At 36.4% G+C, this 22,630-nt stretch overlaps 1 protein-coding gene across 3 annotated transcripts in view; it reads left to right on the forward strand.

Moving 5' to 3' along the window:
• Positions 1-22,630, forward strand: part of Wwp1 (WW domain containing E3 ubiquitin protein ligase 1) — a 76,144-nt gene that overhangs the window by 45,059 nt on the left and 8,455 nt on the right. For all 3 annotated transcript variants that reach the window (XM_050119227.1, XM_050119210.1, XM_050119221.1), the window contains exons 11-24: positions 764-938; positions 2,271-2,325; positions 2,413-2,497; positions 2,613-2,741; positions 3,641-3,716; positions 3,815-3,886; positions 7,141-7,229; positions 11,319-11,478; positions 14,404-14,537; positions 14,630-14,770; positions 15,080-15,200; positions 16,816-16,920; positions 20,194-20,290; positions 21,063-21,135. In XM_050119227.1, coding sequence (XP_049975184.1) covers positions 764-938; positions 2,271-2,325; positions 2,413-2,497; positions 2,613-2,741; positions 3,641-3,716; positions 3,815-3,886; positions 7,141-7,229; positions 11,319-11,478; positions 14,404-14,537; positions 14,630-14,770; positions 15,080-15,200; positions 16,816-16,920; positions 20,194-20,290; positions 21,063-21,135 — 1,512 coding nt within the window. The remainder of the gene's footprint in view (positions 1-763; positions 939-2,270; positions 2,326-2,412; positions 2,498-2,612; positions 2,742-3,640; positions 3,717-3,814; positions 3,887-7,140; positions 7,230-11,318; positions 11,479-14,403; positions 14,538-14,629; positions 14,771-15,079; positions 15,201-16,815; positions 16,921-20,193; positions 20,291-21,062; positions 21,136-22,630) is intronic.

A 22,630-nucleotide genomic window follows, 5' to 3' on the forward strand; every position in this document is an offset into this window, starting at 1 on the left:
AGGGGATGTTTTGAGATTGGGTTTCTCTGTGTCAATGGATCCCATTATATTTATAATAGTAAGTTTGGGAGAATTCCAAATTGGATCCTGAAGGGATACTTAGTCATAGTACAAAATTAGTAACAAAAACTGACTTAATAGATCCCAGGTTTGGGGAAATACAAGTAATAAATAGAACCTTGGAATCTGAGTGAAATTCTAGTTGGTAAAAGATATAGAACAGGGCCTCTGCCCTTCTGGAGTTAAAAGAGTGGCAGGGCAGGATGACATATATGGCACACATGGGACCAGCACCTCACTGGTTGAACTCTCCTAGGAGATCTCTGAGGGACTTTGAGAAATGAAACTGAGAAGATGGATAAGTTCCTTCTGACAACTGCCTGAAAACTATTTTTCAAGAAGAAATGAGGAATAAGTCTGTCTGTGATAGAACAGGAATTTAGCAATGATAAGTTCTTCACAGATTCATATCCTCTTTTGAAGAATAAATATAGCTAGGTATTATGGCTTATTCCTGTAATCCTAGCACTTGGGAGAGAGAGGCAGGAGAGTTGAAGGTCCACTGGTACCCTGAGTTAAGACCAGTGTGGTCTACATAGCCTCTCCATGTCTCAAAAGACCAAGACTGGGATATAGAGAATTTGCCTAACATTGCTTGAGCTTCTTCCCTAGCAATGCCAATGAATAAATAAAGTAAAAATACATATGTTTTAACGTACTAGGTGGTTACTTATTGCTTATTTGTCTTGCTTATTTGTGGTAGTTGGGAAAGAAGAGTTGATGACCGTGGAAGAGTATATTATGTGGATCATAACACCAGAACAACAACCTGGCAGCGGCCAACCATGGAATCTGTTCGAAATTTTGAACAGTGGCAATCTCAGCGGAATCAATTGCAGGGAGCTATGCAACAATTCAACCAACGATACCTCTATTCGGTAATTAGCAAATAACGATGTGTTAATGTTATCTTTCCCTTACATTGGTGGCTTTCTAAAATGTGGAAACTACATTCCATTGTTTTGTTTGCTTCACTTTATTTTTGGCTAATCTTTAATATTATTTCTAAAAGGTATAAATGAATAAGTATTCTTGAATATTTTCTGTCTTTGGAGTATTTTAGATTTTGGTTTAGGGTACTCATCCTGTGTATAGTAAATAAGGAAAATTTTACTATGAGATTTGTTTTGTTTCTGTGTAGGACTTTGTGTGCATGAAAATTTAGAAACAGGAAAAAATTAGGTATTGATTATGTGTCAAAATACTTTCTGTTAAATGGCAGAATTCTCTTAAATGGATGCATTAAGTTACCTCAATAGAATATCAGGACTGCGATAAGAAAGACACATTCTCTGGCTTACAGTACCCTCATCAAAAGCTGAGTTTAGCCTTTTAGCATCATCTATTATCATGGATCTTGCCTGTACCATCTATTATCATGCTTCTTGTCTGCATTGTCTATTGTCATGCACCTTACGGACACCATCTGTTGCACCCATTTTACCTGCACCTCTGTAGTCCCTCATCTTACCTGCACCAGCTATTGCCATGCATCTTTCCTGCACTTTCTATTGCCATGCATTTGGTTTTCTTTTTTGAGCATGAAGAGCTGCTGCCCTTGACCTGATTTCCAGAGTCTCTGTCATGAAAGGGGAGGGTAAACTGAAAGTGGGGAGAGAACTTTTCTGTAGCAGACTCTTATACTTAGCAAGTCTTTTGCTTCTGCCTCATTGGTCAGAATTGAGCTGTGCTCAATTATGCTGTGCTAATCCAGATTTAGTGGACTATTTCTTCTGGGCACGTTGTTACTTCAAACAAAACAGAACTAGTGGTTTGATTATCAAGAAAGATAAAGATGGATAATTAGTACAGTTAGCACTATTTGTGGCAGTACTATCAAATATTCATCAAGATGTGTATACATTAACGTTTTGCAGAATAATTATAATAATTTTTCTCTTTTTGAAAAAATAATATTTTGTCTAAATGTATAATTCTCTATATATTGGTCACCCATCTCTTACTCCTTAGAAAGAACTAAGAAATTAACATTGATATTAGTACATTATTTCTAATTCATTTACTAATAATCAACTGATGACTGCTCTTCATAATATTTTTGAACTTTGTTTCTTGAAATTACTGTATTCATATTCCTTTATAATATTTTTAAAAATTTTAAGGTATGACTATGAAGTGCTTATATATATTAGTATATTTCTGGCTAAAACTGCTATCTTATTTCTGTCTCCAACCTTTTTTTCAACCAGGCTTCAATGTTAGCTGCAGAAAATGATCCATATGGACCTTTACCTCCAGGCTGGGGTAAGCAGATAAGATGTTTATAAAAATATGCGTAAGGTATATAGGTATCAAATTGTTATTAAATGTTATTTATACTTTATGTTTTAGAAAAAAGAGTGGATTCAACAGACAGAGTTTACTTTGTGAATCATAATACAAAAACTACCCAATGGGAAGACCCAAGAACTCAAGGGTATGTGTATACTACAGTCTTAAGTTATCACATATGGGTAGATGGATGGATGGAATCAGTGGGCTGTAAGTACTCAAAACATACCCACCTTATGATTGTGAGTTTTATCTTTCAGCTTACCAAATGAAGAGCCCCTGCCAGAAGGCTGGGAGATCAGGTATACTCGAGAAGGTGTTAGGTACTTTGTGGATCATAACACAAGAACAACAACATTCAAAGATCCTCGCAATGGGAAGTCGTCTGTGTGAGTAGAAACCTGAACTTTAAAAATATCACTTACTGAAAACAGGAGGCTTAGTCTCTAAATAGCCCCAAATTTAGGAACAAACAATTTTTGATTAAGAAAACATCCACAGGTAATGTCCAGCTATAACTGTTTTTGTTCTATATTATTACAGAATGGATTTGTGGTATGCCACTTCTTAATTAAAACACAATATATAGTTTGCTTTTTCATTTTTATCTTTCCTTCCTTGGTACATGTGTTACACAAACAGCTGTTTCCCCCATGTTATTAGCAAAGGATGCCAGGTCCCTGCGAAGTGTTTGGTGAACGTCCTTGATGACAGCTGAAAACAGTATTTTATGTTCATTCTACCATGAAAGTACCCTGTTCTTTGTGTTAAGATTCTCTAGGCAGGAGAAGCAGGCCTCCTGAATCTCTTCTGTGCTGAATCGTGTATCTGCTTCTTTTCTCATTGTCTGGCAGAGTCACATAGTTAGCATGTAACTTGCTCTAAGAATTTAATTTTGCTTTGCTTTGTTTTTATCAGATCAGATTTAGGATAAGGTACAGAGTTTTTTCCTCATGGTCCCCTTATCTAGAATCCCTGACTTCCTCAGTGTTAAGAATGATCAGGATTCTGCTTGTTGTTTTTTTTTTTTTTTCCCCACAAATAAAATAGTAAAAAACAAAGGTTTTTTCTAAGTATCCATAACAGATCTAGGACCTGCCTCTACTTGCAGTCTCTGTGTGTGCATGTGTTCTACTAATGTGACAACCTTCACGACTCAAGGCTCCATTGTCCTAATGAATGCACCTGTTTTTATTGCAAGTAAATAATTTTCCTTAGTCATATTATGATCTAGTGCACACTGTTTCATACTTAATGTTACAGTTTTATTTGTTATGCTTCTCTTCAGAGCTAAAGGTGGTCCACAGATTGCTTATGAACGCAGCTTTAGGTGGAAGCTTGCTCATTTCCGTTACTTGTGCCAGGTACTACAGTGGTAAATAAATCTCATTTATAATCATTTAGTCTGATCATTATATAATACATATGTATGGCTTACATGATGTGGTATTTTTGTTTTTAGTCTAATGCACTGCCTAGTCACGTAAAGATCAATGTGTCCCGCCAGACTTTATTCGAAGATTCCTTCCAACAGGTAAGGTTTCTTTTCACTATCAAAATGAAACAGTGCTTCTTGTCTTATTTTCTTCTGGGCTTGTAAAGGGAGTTAAAAGCTTTTGAGTCTTGAAACATTTATAGTAGGTCCCACTCCTTGAGTGACTAAATTAGTAATTATAGTAAACTTTATTATGTGGGCTAGAGGCACACAAGGAAGCAAAGCATTCAAATACATAAAATAAAATTAAACTTCAACATTTAATAATTAATGACTATTTGCCAATTACTGAGAACTTTTAATTGCTTTTCTTTCCTCCTCACAGCATCTCTGTGAGAGAACTCCTAGCTTCATCTCCATTCTATAGATGAGGTGGGAAATTGAGAGACAGCCAAGAATTTAGGTGTAGCTTGGTGTGGTATCACACGCCTTTAATCTCAGCATCCTAGAGGTAGAGACAGGTAGGTCTCTATGAATTCCTGGTCATACAAGTGACATAGTGAGAATCTGTCTTCAAAACCAACCAACCTTGCTGGTGATGGTGATGGCAGCACCTGCCTTTAATCCCAGCACTTGGGGGCAGCACCTGCCTTTAATCCCAGCACTTGGGAGGCAGAGGCAGGCGGATCTCTGTGAGTTCAAGGCCAGCCTTATTTATGGGAGCTAGTTCCAGGATAGTGAAACCCCATCCTGAAAAACAAACAAACAAACAAAAACAACCAATAAAATAAAATAATTTAGATGTATTCTTACTGAAATAAAATTTGAACAGCATGTGGGGCAAATCTGTTTTCACATTTGTAAAACTTGTGAAAATGCTAACAAATGAAATTGGTGGATACGGAAGTCCATTTAAATATCCCATTAGTGACTCTTATGTTCATTCGCCCTCTAGGTTACACTGTGTTTGATCTAGCCTGAGCGTGTTGTTTATAATGACAGGTCCTGCTTTCCTCCCATATATGGTCGTTTTCTAATCATTTATAGTTCATCATTTTCATAACACTATTCCTTCCCTGTTTCCCTTACTGGAATGTATACTTCATGATAACATGGATTGTTGGTTTACTTTACCTTGGTTTAGTATCTAGAATAGTGCCTTTAATTCAATAGTTACTCAGTAAGTAAGTAACGAATGAATGGGTGGATGGATACATAAATGTAACATATCTGTCTTTCTGGAGCCATCTGCAGAATATTATTAAAACCAGAATCATGCCATTCTCTTATGATAAAGTAGAGAGTTTTTCATGATCTTTCACTCTAAAACAATGAATGTAACTTTTTTGTGTACTCAAATAGGAGTTTCATTAATTTTTTTAATTGTTTCTTTTATTTTAAAGATTATAATATAACTACATCATTTCCGCTTCTATTTCCTCCCTCCCTCCATATTCTCTCATATACTACTTCTGGCTTTTTTTTTTTTCAAATTTATGGCTTCTTTTTTCATTAATTGTTGTTACATACATATGTATATCTATTTGTATTTCTGATATATAAATATAACTTGTTTCTTCTGTATAATATTATTGGTATTTATATGTTCTTATGGCTGACCATATAGTATTAGACAGCCAGTTGTTGTGCTTTTCCCTAGGGAAGACTATTTCACCTGCTCTCAGCATTCCTGCATTGCCTGTAGTTTTTATATAGGACTGAGACCTTTAGACCCTTTTTCTGTCCATATTAGCATGTACCTTGGTGTCCTCCATGTTCTAACTCATGGTTAGGCGTTCATGTTGTGAGAATATATGGGTGTGGCTTCTATCATTCCAAGGAGAAACAATTTCACAACAAGCTTACGGATCCTTTGACTCTTAAAATCTTTCTGACCCCCTTTCTGCAATCTTTGGACCTTAGGTGTGGTATCAGTTGGGACTGGGCTCCACAGCTCTACAATTTAATTGGTTGTTTTCTGTAATAGTCTTTGTAGCAAAGAGAACATTCTTTGATGAAGTGTGAGAACTCCACTTATCTGTGGGTTTAAGGACAGATATTTAGAATAGTGTTAGAGACTATGCTGGTTTAGTAAAGAGGTTCTCTTCCTGGTCCTTTGACTTCATGAGCGCTGGTAGTGTGCTATCCAGTAGCAGGAACTATATCCCTCTCATTGGGGCAGTCTTTGGTCCGGTTGCAGAACCCTATGAAGTTCTAGAGACATTTATAGTATATCCTCATTTTACTAGTTGTTAAACTTTAGAAAAGATAGCCATAGCTGGGCAGTGCTGGCACACACCTTTAATCCCAGCACTTGGGAGACAGAGGCAGGTGGATCTCTTTGAGTTCAAGGACAGCCTGGTCTACAAGAGCTAGTTCCAGGGACAGGCTTCAAAGCTACAGAGAAGCCCTGTCTTGAAAAAAAAAAAAAAAACAAAGAAAAGAAAAGAAAAGAAAAGAGGGAGGAAGGGAGGGAGGGAGGGAGGGAGGAAGGAAGGGAGGGAGAAAAAGATAGCTGTTATCAAACTGTAGCTGTTATTAAACTGCTTTTGTGTATGAGTGACTAATTCTGAGCCAAATAGTTGTTTCAAGTTTCCAAGTGTGTTTTTACAACTGGCTTGTTCAGAGCTGTATTTGAATTGCTTTTAGCAACTGTGTATCTAAATTCACTAGTTATTGTATTACTTTTACTGCCTTAAGTCTGTTCAGATATAGAGTTAAGCCAGTAATTGCTTCCTAGGGAATCCTATTAGTGAGCTGTGTTTGGACCCAGACCTGCCACTCTTGGCTGTGGTTCAGATGAATGATAGTAGATATAAATTTTTATCTCCAAGTAATGTATGCTTATGAATAAGTTTGATGGAACCTTGTAGATTATAAAAATGTATTTGGGTCTTATTTTACAATATGCTGTTATGTAAATATACCTCATTGTGTAAGGCTTGCAGATGAATTTCTATCCTCTTGAGAGATAAAAAATGTGGTGTAGGTGGGACTCAAAAAGTCCTTTCACCTTACAATATTGCTACAGAGAAAAACTTACCGGTCACACATTGGAAGATTAAAAACTTGAGGCGGGGAAGGGGAAAATGTAATCTAACTTGTCCAACTCTAAGTGGAACCACTGTTTAACACTAAAAGGGGGAAGGATATATAAAAGTGAGTCAGAGAAAACTTGAAGGATTGTTCATCTTTACCTAGTTTTTGGAACAAGCCAGATGAAATGCAGAATTAAATATGGAATAGTGGAATGTGTACTTTTGAAAATACAGGTTAATTTAAATTGAATTATTTTTTAAGTAATTTATGCAGTGTATAAATGTCAAAATATCCACATTTTTGTCTTTAATTAGATTATGGCATTGAAACCGTATGACTTAAGGAGGCGATTATATGTAATATTTAGAGGAGAAGAAGGCCTTGATTATGGTGGTCTTGCAAGGTAAGGTTAAAAAGTTACTTATTAAAGAGTTATTACTGCTTTGTAATAAGTTTATTTTGCCATCTGAGGTGGATGTATTCTTAAAGATATATATATTATATATATATATATATATATATATATATAAATGTATTAAGCTACCTTTTTTAGTAGCAACCAGAATAATTTTGGGTAACCATTATTACATCTTTTTTTGCATATGTATATATGTATGGTATGTGTGTATGTGTACTTGCATGAGTATGGTACACGTGTATTCATGGACGTATGTTATGTAGGAGTGGTGTGCACATGCATGTAGAGGCCTGAGGTTGACATGTGTCTTCCTCTATCCCTTTCTGCATTATATGTTTAGGCATGGTCTCTTGTTGATCTAAAGTTCAACTGGTGTTGTTAACCAGGTTTTTCTGGGATTTTCTTTCTCTATATCCCATGTCCTGGGATTACAGGTGGGTCACCATGACCACATGCCCAGAACACATGGGTTCTGGGATCAGAGAACTCAGAGTGTCCTGCCTGCATGGCAAGTGCTTTACACACAGGGTACAACCATTGTGATTATTCTTCTGTGCATGCTAAAGTTCTTATCAGATGGCTGCATAGTATTCTACATATGCGTGTAGCATAATTAATGGTTATAGATGGTTATTTATTGATTTTGCTGTTACAACACTGCATATCACTTTTATTTGTCCTTTTTCTCTGATCTGAGTTTATTGAAAAAATAAAATTTTTCTACATTTAATCAGTTTACTTAAGAGATACCCGTGAAATAGTTAATGAAAATCCTTCTTTGTTTTCTCCCTTAATTGCTTCATACAAATCTACATTGGCATTTTTTAAAGTTAACAGTTTCATTAATTCTTCCTGGGAATTCAGATTTTTATAGAATTTTGCAGAATGAGAAAAACCACCATTCAATATAGCTGATAGAAGTGCAGAACCAGGTCACAAGTGGTAGAAGTAGATACGTAATACTGCTGTGAGTTTGTCAGGGTTTCTCTTAGCCTCTTTTTGTGTTGATGTCATTATTACACATTTTCAGTAAGCACTTCTATCCAATAAATGTTCATATTGTGTGTTTTGTGAGTTTTTCTGAATTTCGGGCATGCCCAGACATTGAAAAGAAAAAGAAAGGGACATCTTAGAAAATTATGAACATGTTTTTTTTTTTCCTCAGTGTCTGACATGATAACATTCATATTCTTTTGTGAAGCATTTTTTATCTTAGTTATTTGGTTCCAGTTCTTTTTCAACAGTTTAAATGACATAATTGATTCTTATGTATCACAATTGTCTTACTCCTAACTTGGTTTGATTCTGCACTGTTTGGTTAGATTCGTCATCATGGTGCTTATTCAAGAGTTCATGTGGGGGGATTTGTTCCTGTAGTTGTTAAATGTGTGGAAGTGTTTTCCTTGTTGGTTATATAAACAGCAACCTCTCCGGACAGACGTTTTTTGCACAGCATTGTCTAACCAGCATTCTTAGGTACTACTTCAGTGTTTTAGCATTGAATGTGAGCACTATGAAGTATGAGGTCAAACCTTTGTCAGAAAATTTCCTGGGCATCCATGCTGTCTTTTAAAATTCACTAGCTTCATTGCAGAATGTTTGTTTTTTCGTTTGTTTTATTTATTTATTTTTTTCAAGACAGAGTTTGTCTGGGTAGCCTTGGCTGTTCCAGAACTCACTCTGTAGACCAACCTGGCCTCAAACTCACAGAGATCTGCTTGCCTCTACCTCCCTCCGAAGTGCTGGGATTAAAGGCGTGTGCCACCATGCCTGGCATTTGATCTATTTTAAAGGAACATGTGAAGAGCTTTAATTTCTGGGAAATTTTCTTCTATTTTATCTTTGAATTTTTTTTTCTGTTCTATTTGTTCTTTTCTTTCTTCAGGAACATCAGTCATGGGTATGTGGAATCTCCTTTGTCAGTCCTACGTGTCTATCATCTTTCCTCTTACTTGTCTCTCATCAGTGCCTTTCCTATTTGGTTTTCTGAAGCCTGTCTTCCTGTCACTGTTTGCAGGATTGCTCTATGTTTTGCTGCTTCTCATGTGATTTTTCTTCATTTGCTGTTTTACTGTTTTCTTCATTTTCTTCTCTAGGCCATGTTCTTTCAGCCTCACGTGTATAGTTTGAAGTGCAGAGCCGAACTTGTGATGAAAGTCAATCAATCATTTCTCTCGTCAGTTAGGAACTTTTCTTTTGTGTTGGTATTAGAATACAGGCTTTTGTCATATATCCATTCTTCTTTTGGATCACTACAGTTTTCTCTGGTTTGCTGCTTTCTAAAAGTGATCTGAAACAGTTGGAAATTTAATTCCGTGTGTGTGTATATGTGTGTGTGTGTGTGAACACATTCTTACTAGATTTACTTATTTCTCTTCTCTGAGGAAATGTCTTACTTCAGCTCAACCACAGAGTGAAGTTATTTGGTTCACTTAGTATTTTGAGCCTGAATTTAATTATATGATTTGACATTAATTCATAGTTGATTCTGTTTAGTGACTGCCTTCTGTAGTTTCCAGGGAATATTTTAAAAGCTCTCTTAAACATTTGGTAAACAAAATAGCAGACTATAGGAATTAGAATAGAGGTGACCCAGAATGACTTAAATATTTCAAATTGCTTGATAGTATTACATAAATTATCAGACTGAGATGAAGATTAAAATTGTGTCTTATCTTGAGATAAATGTGGTGATAGCTTTAATCTGCACTCAGGAGGCAGAAGTAGACAGATTTCATTTGAGGCAGCCTGGTCTGCCTACCAGGTTTCAGAGCAGTTCGGGCTACACAGGAGACGCTGTCACAGAACATCAAACCAAGAACAACAATAATAATTCTGACTTTTTTTAAGAGCAGTTACTCAAATTTCTGCTTTTACTGACACTCACCATGACTGATAGTACCCACCACTGTCTACCACCATCATTATGTGAAGACTGGGTTATTGTACCTGGAAGTTTTCTTTCCTTAAAGCCAATAATATTTATTAGCAGGTTATAAAGAAGAATGGGAATTGTGGCAAGGCAAAACCCCATGACCTCACACTGATCATAGTAAATATTTGAGTTTGAAATTCCACTTGAGAACACTTTGTAAATGTTTATTTTGTGTTAAAAATTATTAAACTAAAGCAAAATAGGTAGTTAAGAATTAATAAACATTTAGCACATCTTAAGATTTCACTTTGTAGTTTTAGCACCATTTGAACGCATTTGTAAGACAATTTAAACTGTTCTTTAAAGGCCAGATATGCCAACCCTTAGTACCTGTGGCAGGAGGACTGCTACAGACTCAAAGCCAGCCTGGGTTGTGTATCAAGTTCTGAAGTAAGACTTTGTCTCAAAAACAAAAAAGCACCTCACTATTTTAAAGTAGCAGTGTTATGTGCCGCAGTGTCGCCATCAAATGTTTACTAGAACCTGTATAATGGCGGCTCCATTTATCCATTGCTTAGCATCTATCAAGTCCTGGATTTTGTTTCCAGCATCAACAAAATAAAAAAAATCCCAAAACATAATAAAAAGCTTGTTAAGTATATATTTTAGAATGCATGTAAGAGTTAAGGTTACCGAAAACATACAGACATGGCTTTTGCCTTAGAGGTTAATGTCCATAAAAGTGTAATTTTCAGATTGTTGCTGTACTATGAATGCAATCACAGATACGTACTATACTCTGAAATTGCTTCAAAGATACCTGGATTGGGTTAAAGTGTGAATTGAGAAAAAGCCTAAACCACTTAAGTTGAATTGAAATTGAGAAAAGATACCCAAATAAAAGTTTGATGTAGAAAACAACACACCTGTGAGGAACAGTGAGCTTGCAGTTTGACAGTGCAGAACTAGCAGTGGCTTTGAATGGAAAGCCAAATCATATAAATATACAAAATATAAATGGAGGAGGGCTAAGGAATGAGTAGGTGTGTGTGTGTGTGTGTGTGTGTGTGTGTGTGTGTGTGTGTGCACTCATGTATGTGTGCATGCACACATTTATTTACTTATGGATATATTTAACACCTTTTTAAAGTTCACATATATGTGAATACTAAAAGTAATCTTAACTTATTTTCTTATAGAGAATGGTTTTTCTTGCTTTCCCATGAAGTTTTGAACCCAATGTATTGCTTATTTGAGTATGCAGGCAAGAATAACTATTGTTTACAGATAAATCCAGCATCAACCATAAATCCTGATCATCTTTCATACTTCTGTTTTATTGGTCGCTTTATTGCAATGGTGAGTTCCTAACTTTCAGTTATTTTATTATCTGTTACTTATTTCAAAAGTGTGTTAGGGACTAGGGAGGTGTCTCAGTGGGTAAATTTCTTGCCAAGCAGGTTCAAGGACTAGAGTTCAGACTTTTAGTGGTCTGCTTATAATTCTAGTACTCAGAAGGCAATATTGGATCTTCGGAGCAAGCTGGCTAGGTAAATTTGCTAAAACTGCAAGTTTCAGGTTTGATTGAGTCTGTTTCAGTATTGTGGTGAAGCTGGGCTGTGGTGGTGCACGCCTTTAATCGCAGCACTCGGGAGGCAGAGGCAGGTGGGTCTCTGTGAGTTCGAGGCCAGCCTGGTCTACAAGAGCTAATTCTAGGACAGGCTCCAAAGCCACAGAGAAACCCTATCTCAAAACAAACAAACAAAAAAAATCAATATTGTGGTTAATAATTTAGGAAGGCTCATCATTAGCCCCGGGCCTGCAAACACATGTGCATACCACATACACTGACGTGTGTACAAAAATGTATAAAAATCTTTTGAAAGAGACTTTATAACCCCCCGAGTTGTAGGCAATTCACTGTTGTTGGGGTAAGTGTCAGATTCCTCAGTTGTGTAACCACCAGTCATCTTCCCTTCCTTATGTAAGCAGTATTTCATATAGGCTTATTCAAGCAGCCCAGATTAAGTACCATGGGATGTGTGTGCTTAAACACACATGCATGTACACACACACACATACATACACACATGCAGAGAGAGATGAAAGTAGAAGGGGAGGAGGAATTGTTGGGAAGAAGAAAAGTTCAGTGGGAGAGGGAAGGAGAATAACATGATAATGGGAGCATGATTTAAAACATACATTATGTGCATGGATAACATTTAGGAAGAATAAATAAAATTAAGAGTAAAACCCTTATTTATTACTCATTTGTGCGGAGAGATAGGGGAAATAAGTGTGGTTATTTAGCCCAAGGAAAATCTGAGTTGCTGAGTAAGTACACTAACTTAGTGCTTTTAGAAGTTTCAGAGCTTTACAGGTGCTCTTGTAAATTATTGTATTTTTAGAGGAGTTTGTAATTTTTGCACTACATTATCCATTGGTTCAATTAGCAATTGTTTGTTGAGCGTCTAAATAATTCCCTTCCCATTTCTAGGTACTGGGTATTAAAGAACAACAACAAGATGGTACAGGTCCTACTCTTGGAATCTAGATTCTGTAAAGTGGGAGCTACGGGTGTTGATTTTTCATTTAATGGGTTGAAGGAGACCTTTGGAGGTTGAACATGAATGGAAATGTGAAGAAGGCAGGACACTGGGGGTCATATACATACCTTAAAGAAGAGCACTCGGGGCTCATGGGATAGCAGAGCAAGGCTGCAAGGTTTAAAAATGCCTCATTAGTTGAAAAGGAACATGGCTGGGGCAAAGTATATGGGAGAGAATATGGGAGGGATGAGATTGAGTAATACCATATAGGACTTTTAGGAAAGTCATGTAAAGGTTCTGAGTATGTCAATTAGTGTTATAATTAAGCAATACCAATAATAAACCCTCTGTGTGTAGAGGATAGCAGAAATAGAGGTCACCATGAGAGGGCATAGTGATTTTGTGCCTAAATAGCATAGTAATAGATGTGAGAAGTGATTTGGATCCAGGATATGTTTGGAAGTTAGAAAGAACTAGGTTTTCTGGTAGATTAATTGCCAGACATAAGAATAGAGTGAGGCACCAAAATACATGGCCTGTACATTTGCTTGAAATTGCCATTTCCTAAGTGAGGCTTTGGTGGCAAGAGCAAATGCTGAGGAAAATCAAGAATGTTGGATTTCTTCTACATCCAGGATGCATATGGCATCCAGTGGAGGTTTAAAACAGGAAAGTATCCAAATGTGGCAACGAGATGTCCAGGGTAGAAAGAGACCTTTGGGCTTCTAAACATGTAGTGAATATCAAAAGCTCATGGTTGTGTTAAGGAATAGCGTGGACAGAGGAGTTAAGGGATATTTGTAAGCTGAGGCAATAAAAATGAGTGAAAAAAATCAAGCAACCAAATAAAACTACCTGAGATTAGAAAGTCAAGAAAGTGTTTCTCAGAAGGAAATGTTTCAAAGAAGATACCGTGGGTAGCCCATCAGTTACTGATGGGTCTTACATCAACCATTTAGCAAGGTGTATTGGGAGTTCAGATGCTAGTGGTGGCAGATTGGTTGGTCTGCATGAACGCTCTCCTGGTTGCTTTTTTCTATGTGCAATAATTATAGTAAGTGTTTGAGGACAGAGGTACATTGGTGAATAGTCATCTAAGACAGGGAAACTAAATATAGTAATGAAATAATGCTTCCTCTGAGGTTGCTGGCACAACAGGATAGCTTGTTCTACCGTGGTATAAGCAGAGTAAATTTTAAGTAGATTTTTATCTAGACTTGGGATTTTGTTTGCAATACAGTGGGGGAGGGTTTAAAGTTATTTAAGAGGATAATTCAGTGACTTGGTGATTGAATATAATAAGGGAATGAGGGCCAATATAATTGGTTTAGTGAGTGGTTTTAGGTATCTGTTGGATTAAAAATCAGTGGTGCTTCTTCCTGTATTGTTGCTGTATGTAGGCATGAAGACACGGAGGTCCTACAGATAGCCAAGAAATGGGAAGAGCTGCATGGGCCTTTTCATTTCTGTTAAGCTAATTATCAAATATATATTAAAAGGTAGGGGGAGTTGGTAATAAAATCCCATGTTATCTTATATATATATAGTTTTGATTGTACATTATATGTTTGACCTGTGAAATATTTTGTTTGCTTTGCATTTTGTATTTTAATTTTCACAATTTATACCACTGAGTATTGCTTTTTAAATGTAAAGTCTCAGGACTTCTATTTTATCACTGTGCTCTAAAGAACATTTTGTAAGATTAAGTAAAATGTTTTGTTTTTCTTAACAGGCACTATTCCATGGGAAGTTTATTGATACTGGTTTCTCTTTACCATTCTACAAACGTATGCTAAGTAAAAAACTCACTATTAAGGATTTGGAATCTATTGATACTGAATTTTATAACTCCCTTATCTGGATAAGGTTTGAAGATTTCTTTTTCATTGAGTTATTTATTTGAAACCCATTTATATACTTTGTTTATATGCACACTGACATGCTATAATTTTATCCAGAGACAACAACATTGAAGAATGTGGCTTAGAAATGTATTTTTCTGTCGACATGGAGATTCTGGGAAAAGTTACTTCACATGACCTGAAGTTGGGAGGTTCCAATATCCTGGTGACTGAAGAAAACAAAGATGAATATATTGGGTAGGTTGACATGGCTGATTGGACTCAGTCTGTAGACTCTATGGAATATGAGAGGGGTATATGGCCGTGTTTGGATGGAGGAAAGGGATGGGTGAAATGTTATAATAAATTATAATCTCAAAAAATGAATTTGGTAATGAAAAATCATGTTAGCTCTAAAATCAGATATATGCATGCATACATGCTTGTGTGCATATATTTGGAGGTGTATATTTTGAAAAAGAAAAGGAACTTGAGGCTTTCTTAGTGCTTTTGTCCCTTAACTTCATATATAAATGACCTATTTTCAAATGCTGTCTTTATTTTCAGTTTAATGACAGAATGGCGTTTTTCTCGAGGAGTTCAAGAACAGACCAAAGCTTTCCTTGATGGATTTAATGAAGTTGTTCCCCTGCAGTGGCTACAATACTTTGATGAAAAAGAATTGGAGGTTAGGTTCTTTATTGTTTGATAGTAGGGAATACTGATGTGCGAATGGGTGGGCTTTGTGTTTCCTTTCCAGGTTCAGTGTTGTTTATTCCTTTGTTTAAGACAGGGTCTACTTCTGCTCAGACTGATCTTGAAATCCTGATCCTCCTGCTTCAACCTCCATAGTCTTCACATACCAGCAGTGCTCCACCATCTTTGGCTTGTTTAATGATTTTACACAATGCCCACACATTTTAGTATCATACTGATTCTTCTCATTTGTCTGAAGTATGTGGCATTGGGTGTGTCTTATGGTCATTGATGTTTTAAGAACAATAGTATTACAAGTACAAAATCATTAATCTGTGTCACCTGTTAAGGGTCATAAAGAGGAATTTGATCACTATTAATAATTTAAGGAAGCTTCAGAAATCTTTATCAAGTAGTGACTTAATATGAAAGGTAAGATTTTTAAATGAATGCTTGATGGTCTTGCCTGCATGTAAGTAAGGTTGGGCATGTATCAGAAGTGGCTTTGTTTATATAGGTTAAAATACATACAAAATTTGCCACTTTAATGATTTTTAGGTATGCAATTCAATATTACGTATAACTGAATCATTATACATCAAGTCTTGGGAATTCTTCCATCTTATAAAAACTGAAATCTACACAACATTAAACATAAAGCCTCATGTACCCCTACTTTATTTTTATTATTTTGTTTATATCTCCTATAAGTGAAATCATGTTATATTTGTGTTTTTATGACTGCTTAGTTTATTTACCATAATGTCTTCAATGTAGCTTATTTCAAATGTACACATTTTGGTTTATGGCATCTAAATAAATCTAGAAACAGCAGAGTATGCATTGTCAAATTATTTTAAGTGGAGAAAGGGAAATAACAAATAATGTTGAAGCAGTTGGATATCCATGTGAAAGAAAGTTAACTTTGGCTCCGCCTCAGCCCATAAATAAAGTTTACTTTTAACTGAATATTAACTGTAAACATGAAAACCTAAAATAAAAGAAAAGAATAGTAGCCTAAATGAAATCCCACTTTGGATAATGTTGGTAATTTCTCAGGTTATAATGTTAAATGTATGTCTTCCTCATGCCCTAGCAAATCTTCCATCGGATGTTTACCTATGGAAATGAAATACAAGTTACACAAGCATCTGAATGTACATATAAGTGTTCGTGATATAGGCAGAAGTTGCTTATAGAGATTTATATTTTAGTACTGTAAAAGAAAAAGCATGCCTGACTTCATCAAAAGTAAAAATTGTGTTCTTTAAAAGATACCCTTAGGGAAATAAAAAGGCTAGGTAGGCTTGGTGGCAGATATCTATAGCTCCAGCACTGGAAGGATATGCTGAGGACCACCATTCCTGTATGCTAACCAGGAATTGGAGTGAGTTCCAACCCCTTCCCACCCCCTCCCGGGACTACATAGTGAGACCCTGCCTCAGGAAGGAGGGAAAGGAAAACAAACACCAAAACACTGGCAGAAACTACCTTGACAAACTATTCTACCCAGAATATATTTTCAGAAACTTCTATAAATAATAAAAAGGCAAACAACCCCCCCCCCCCCAGTCTTTCTTGTGGCTGATTCTGGGCTTCTTCCCCAGGTTATGCTGTGTGGCATGCAAGAGGTTGACTTGGCAGACTGGCAGAGAAACACTGTGTACCGACATTATACAAGAAACAGCAAGCAAATTATTTGGTTTTGGCAGGTATTCGCTTTATGTTTTTTGAGACATTTTGGCAGGTATTCGCTTAATGTTTTTTGAGACAAATTATTTGAAGAAAATAATGTTTTCTCATAAAAAGTGGTTTTAAAGTAGTTTATTATTTTTGAGACTGCCTTTGGATCTGTGTTTTATCTTCCAACTCATTCACTCTTTTCTAGATGGAGGTGGGAGCAATCTTTAGTGGGATCACAAATATTGACTGGTCTTGGATTTGTTGGGGTTGCACATTGAGATAGGGTCTGCCTGGATGGCCCAGGCAGGTCTTGAATTTGCTTTCATATTGCATCAGCTCATCCAGTGCTGGGATTACAGGCATCTTCCACAACATCCAGCCAGCTGTATGGTTTAAATGATGAGGTCAATGTGGGTATTTAATTCTGAAAGTGATATTATGCTAAAGAATTGGAATAATTCAGACAGTAACATACAAGAATGATAGTTTTTTCTTACTGTGTTTTGGCTTTAGCTGTGACAAGATAGAACATCCAAATGCACCATACTAATATTTAAGCACTTTTTTTTTTTTCAAGACAGGGTTTCTCTATTTAGCCCTGGCTGTCCTGGAACTCAATCTGAATACCAGGCTGGTTTCGAACTTACAGAAATATGTCTGCTTCTATCTCCTGGTGCTGGGGTTAAAGGCATGAACCACCCCTGCCGAGCTATTTAAGCACATTTTAAGAGATATTTTGTTTTGCTTTGTGTTTTTGTATTGAAGATTTTAAATCTCTAGGCCTAGAATATTCTTTCTATAATTATTTCACTAACTACAACTCATCTAAGCAACTTAATGTTTGCACTTCTGATAATTTCACACTCGGGTGAAAAAGCTGGGTTTTATATTATGGGGAGATTTTCCAAATGGTACATCTTTTATAAGAATTATTCCCATTAGTTCATTGCATAATAATTTAACATGTAGACTTTTCTGGGAACCTGTTTTACATATTCATCAGCATGTACAAAATGACATACACCAAAGTGCTTAATGCAATAATAGTTTGTATGCTAACAGAACTAAGATGTCTACCAGGAGAGGATTGAATGAACTATAACATTTACTTTTTGTATGTATATGCTATAGGATATGAATATACTATCTCTGGAAGGTAGGAAGGGAGGGGAAGAGATTAAAAAGAGAAGTCAGTAGTTGGAGGCCAAGCTGAGAAAACATTTTTAAAAACTAGTCTGTTGTTCCTATTTACACAGGAGTAAGTCTGCTTTCAATCTGAAATACAGAACTGCATCTCAGGCAGTGTGTACAGGTGTTCCCCTTTGCACCCTTCCTATCTCCTTACACTTTAAAGACTTTCCATTTGGACATGTGTGTCTAAATAGTTTAGGAACTTAGGGTCATAGAAGCCCAATGAGTATTTGTATTTCTGAACTGTTTGATTTAGGTAAAATGGTGAGGTTTATTTCAGAACTGGTAATAAAATGTGTTTCCTATATCTTGATGGTGTTGTGGCATTTGAATCCACTAGGAGAAACCAGAGACTTAGACTCAGTTATAATTTAGATTAAATGAGTTTATTATTATTGCTAGCAGAAGGATGGCAGCCTTAGAACCAAACAGTATACCATGCAGAAGGGGGGTTAAGGTGTAGTTTTAAGGCAAACATCACAAAGGTCTGCATTACAACCTTCCATGGAATCCACAGGTAGGCAGAAAAATTGTTTTACTTCCCCAGTTGTTTCTTATTTTCCCTTCTATATAGTAATAAAAACACCATTTCATCCCCTTTCCCATAGCAAAAGGGTTTTACAGAAGCAAATCAGCTGTTAATGCCTCACAGCCATTATTCTATTCTCATCACACCTGCAGGCCACTGGGATCACCCAGGTGCCACAGAGCAAAAGGTCAGCAGCCCTTCAGGGATGCCGGACTCCATATTAAATTGCTTTAGTTATCACAGGGGACCCGTGTAAATTATTACTCAGGTCTGAGCACTCTAATGAAGCAGTTCATTTCTGGACAGACAGTAAACCATCAGGTTAGAGCTTACTGTTACATCCCCACAATTCTATGCAAAGTTTTCGATCCAGATTAGTAAAGCGTCTTATATTTAACTAAGCTATTACATTAGCAACTTTCTCATTGCTGTGAACAAATTCTTGACAAAAACTACTTGAGAACTACAAAGCGGTATTTTGCCTTACAGTTCTAAGAGTACCAGCCATCACAACAGGAGGTTAAGAGCAGTTACAACAGTGACCTTGGGAGCTTGTCATAGCTATGCACATCCGGAAGTAGAGATGGCCTACTCCGGTTTTCTGTGATTCAGCCTGGGATGTAGCCCACTTCATGGTGCCTCTCACTTTTAGGGGAGAGTCTTCTTCCTTCCGTTAATTCTCTCTGAAACACCTCAGAGACATTCCCAATGCTTATGCCTCAATTAAGGCTTTTAATTAATCCAGTCAAGTTCATAATGAAAATTAGCCACCCCTTGATTATTCCCTATTTGAAAGAAGCCCTTTTGTTCTCAAACTGCCTTTTTCTATGACTGACTTTTGTTATATTCAAACCAGCCCATTCATTATTTACTATATTTGCCATCCACATTCCTGTTTCAGAAGAACTTAGCAGCAAACTTTTTAATTTTGAAGACATCTTTAGTTTTTCAGGTACTAATGAAGGACATAAAAGTTTGAAAAATGCTTAATAGAAAATACCACAGCAAAAAGCAATGGGAAATATTAATTTGTTTTTGTAGCTTAAAAGGGAGCAGTTGATAAAGCTTAACAGTGGTTTAGACCTCAGTGAGACCAGAGTTCAAATGTTCTGCATTTTAGCAGTTTAAAGAGACAAATTACTTATACTCTACAAGCCTTTCCTTTCTTGCATGTACGGTGAGATTGCTGATGATTACAGCTGTCTCATAGATTGGTGTCTATGTAAATGAGACACACATGGTACAGCACTTAACACCAGCCCTTAGTAAGAGACAAGTGTACCTCTTAGAGATGTTACTGTAGGCAAGTGACTTAAGGTTTCTAAGCCTCTTGTTTATTTCCCGTTTATATGATAGCTGTAGTAGTGACTGGTTGTAGTGTTATTATGCTAGTTAGCTGAAGTGACCACAGTGCACCTATGTGGTACTACACTCTTTTTTTTTTTATTGCCTTATTGCTTGAACCAGTATCAGTGTTAATGTTTTTTTTTTTTTTTTAAACATTTTCACCTGTTTACTGTTCATTATTGGTGGGACGTTGACCCTTATTTTATATTAAAGTACATCTGATTTTGTCATACAGTTTGTGAAAGAGACTGACAATGAAGTAAGAATGCGACTCTTGCAGTTTGTCACTGGAACCTGCCGATTACCTCTAGGAGGATTTGCTGAGCTCATGGGTAAATGCAGATTCACTGCAGTTTCTCTGAAGTTAGTTTTGTGATAATGAATGTTTTTATGGGTTATATGTAAGGTTTCTACAGTAGAAAAAAGGCAGTCATTGGTACCGAAGGCATTATTGCCTTAGTCACTGTTATGCCCTGAAGATACGCCTTGACCATGGCAGCTCTTACAGAAGAAAGCATTTAATTGGGACTTGTGTACAGTTTCAGTTTAGACCATTGTCATGGCAGGAGGCATGGCAGCATGTAGGCCGACATGGTACTGAAGAAATACCTGAGCTTTCTACATTCAGATCCACAGGCAGCAGGAAGAGAAAGACACTGGGTCTACTATGGACATTTGAAACCTTAAAGCCCATGCCCAGTGATGCACTTCCTCTAAAAAGGCCACACTTCCTGATCCTTCTCAATAGTGCCACCCCTTAGTGGTCAAGTATTCAAATCTTTGAGCCCGTGGGGGCCATTCTCATTCAAACCACCACAGTTTGTGAGATAAAATGAAAGTGTCATCAAAAAAGAGATAGCTTCTGCTTTACTCCATAGGGTAATTGCTAGGGAAGCCAGATGGTATAAAAAGTTACCTTTCTCTCCACGCTTATAATTCTTTCTTCAATATCTCTGCAGCATGAAAAAGCTTCTCACAGAAGCTGACTATGTTATAAAATTTTCAGTTTCCTCTGTATCATTCATGTAACAATATGACATGTTTCTGTTAGTTTTAAAGAACCAACCACATAAACTCTTATTTTATCCTATGTTCCTGCTTTAGGAAGTAATGGGCCTCAAAAGTTTTGTATTGAAAAAGTTGGCAAAGATACCTGGTTACCAAGAAGTCATACATGGTAAGTTCAAGAATCCTAAACAGGAAGGTGAGGGCCTTTTGTTTGTTTGTTTGTTTGTTTGCAGGTAAGAGCCATTTTAGCTACTTCTTCATTATACTTTGTGAACAGAATCTTTTTTTTTTAATATTTATTTATTATGTATACAATATTCTGTCTGTGTGTATGCCTGCAGGCCAGAAGAGGGCACCAGACCTCATTACAGATAGTTGTGAGCCACCATGTGGTTGCTGGGAATTGAACTCAGGACCTCTGGAAGAGCAGGCAATGCTCTTAACCACTGAGCCATCTCTCCAGCCCAGTGAACAGAATCTTATAGTGTTCTGTAACTAAGTGCTCTAGAATGAGTGTGTAGCTTTAACAGAAATACTTTAGAATGTGTCCATTGGTTTAATGAATATTTTAGAATACCCATTACATAGCAAGTAGGATGGAATTACTCTTGGAATTTTTATGAAGTCTTTGTAGGACAGAGAAGTTAAATAGGTAAGAGGAGAAAAGAGTGCTGTAACAATCGAGTGTGTGTTGTATGACATGGATAGAGAGCCAGAGTCTTTGGACAGGGTCATATTTAACGTAAGTTTACTGAAAGCATGCTATGGGGAAAAGCAGAATATTCTTGGAATAAGTGCTGAAGAACGCAAAACCCCTGAAGCAAGAACTGAAATTTGACTGCAGTGACTAGAGCATAGTCAGAAAAATGAACATAATTAACTGACCTAACTGGAACTTAGTGAGTCAGAAAATACGAACATAATTTGAAATACATGATTTAGCCCATAGTATTATTATTGTAATTTGGACTTTCTTATAAGGAAATTTAAAGGCTTAAAGAATTGTAAATAACAAATAATGAGATTGAAGAGCAATCATCTAGTAAAAGTATAACAGAAGAAGTGGATGAAAGAGAATGCAGGGAAATGTTACATTGTCCACCACAAATGGTATGTGGTTCTTTCAGGAGTTCAAAGTTATTTTCATCCTAAGCCATTATTTGGCTTTTTGTTGCCTTGGTATTTTTACATGTGCAGAAACATGTAAAAATGTGCTATAACTTGGTAGTGCCTCAGGACAAATAAAATTCCAAACTGTTCTTTGATACACTTCAACAACATGTACTTGTCAATATAAATAAATCCAGGGCTTTATGAAGCACTAAACATTATGTTTAGTGTTTATTAAATCTTCATGTTTGAATATATGCCTTTTCTAACATTAATACTAAAGTTTACTGACATATTCATTGTATATACTATTGGCTTTGGTTCAGACATCTTCATGTAAATATATCATATATTCGACCAAGTTCAACCTCTTTCCCTCCTTTGTCCCCCTCCCCCATTATTGCCATTTATTTCTCCTGCAGTCTTGCTTCTACTCTTGTGTCCCATACACAGGTATTATAATGTAGGATACATAATAGAAGAGAACATGTGAAATTTTCCTTTTTAAGTTTTAACTTTGCTTAATATGATTATCCATTTGGATATTTTCTTGA

Source organism: Alexandromys fortis, unplaced genomic scaffold (assembly GCF_014885135.2).
Source record: "Alexandromys fortis isolate MF-2015 unplaced genomic scaffold, M_Fortis_MF-2015_v1.1 scaffold_18, whole genome shotgun sequence".
Lineage (NCBI taxonomy): Eukaryota > Metazoa > Chordata > Mammalia > Rodentia > Cricetidae > Alexandromys > Alexandromys fortis.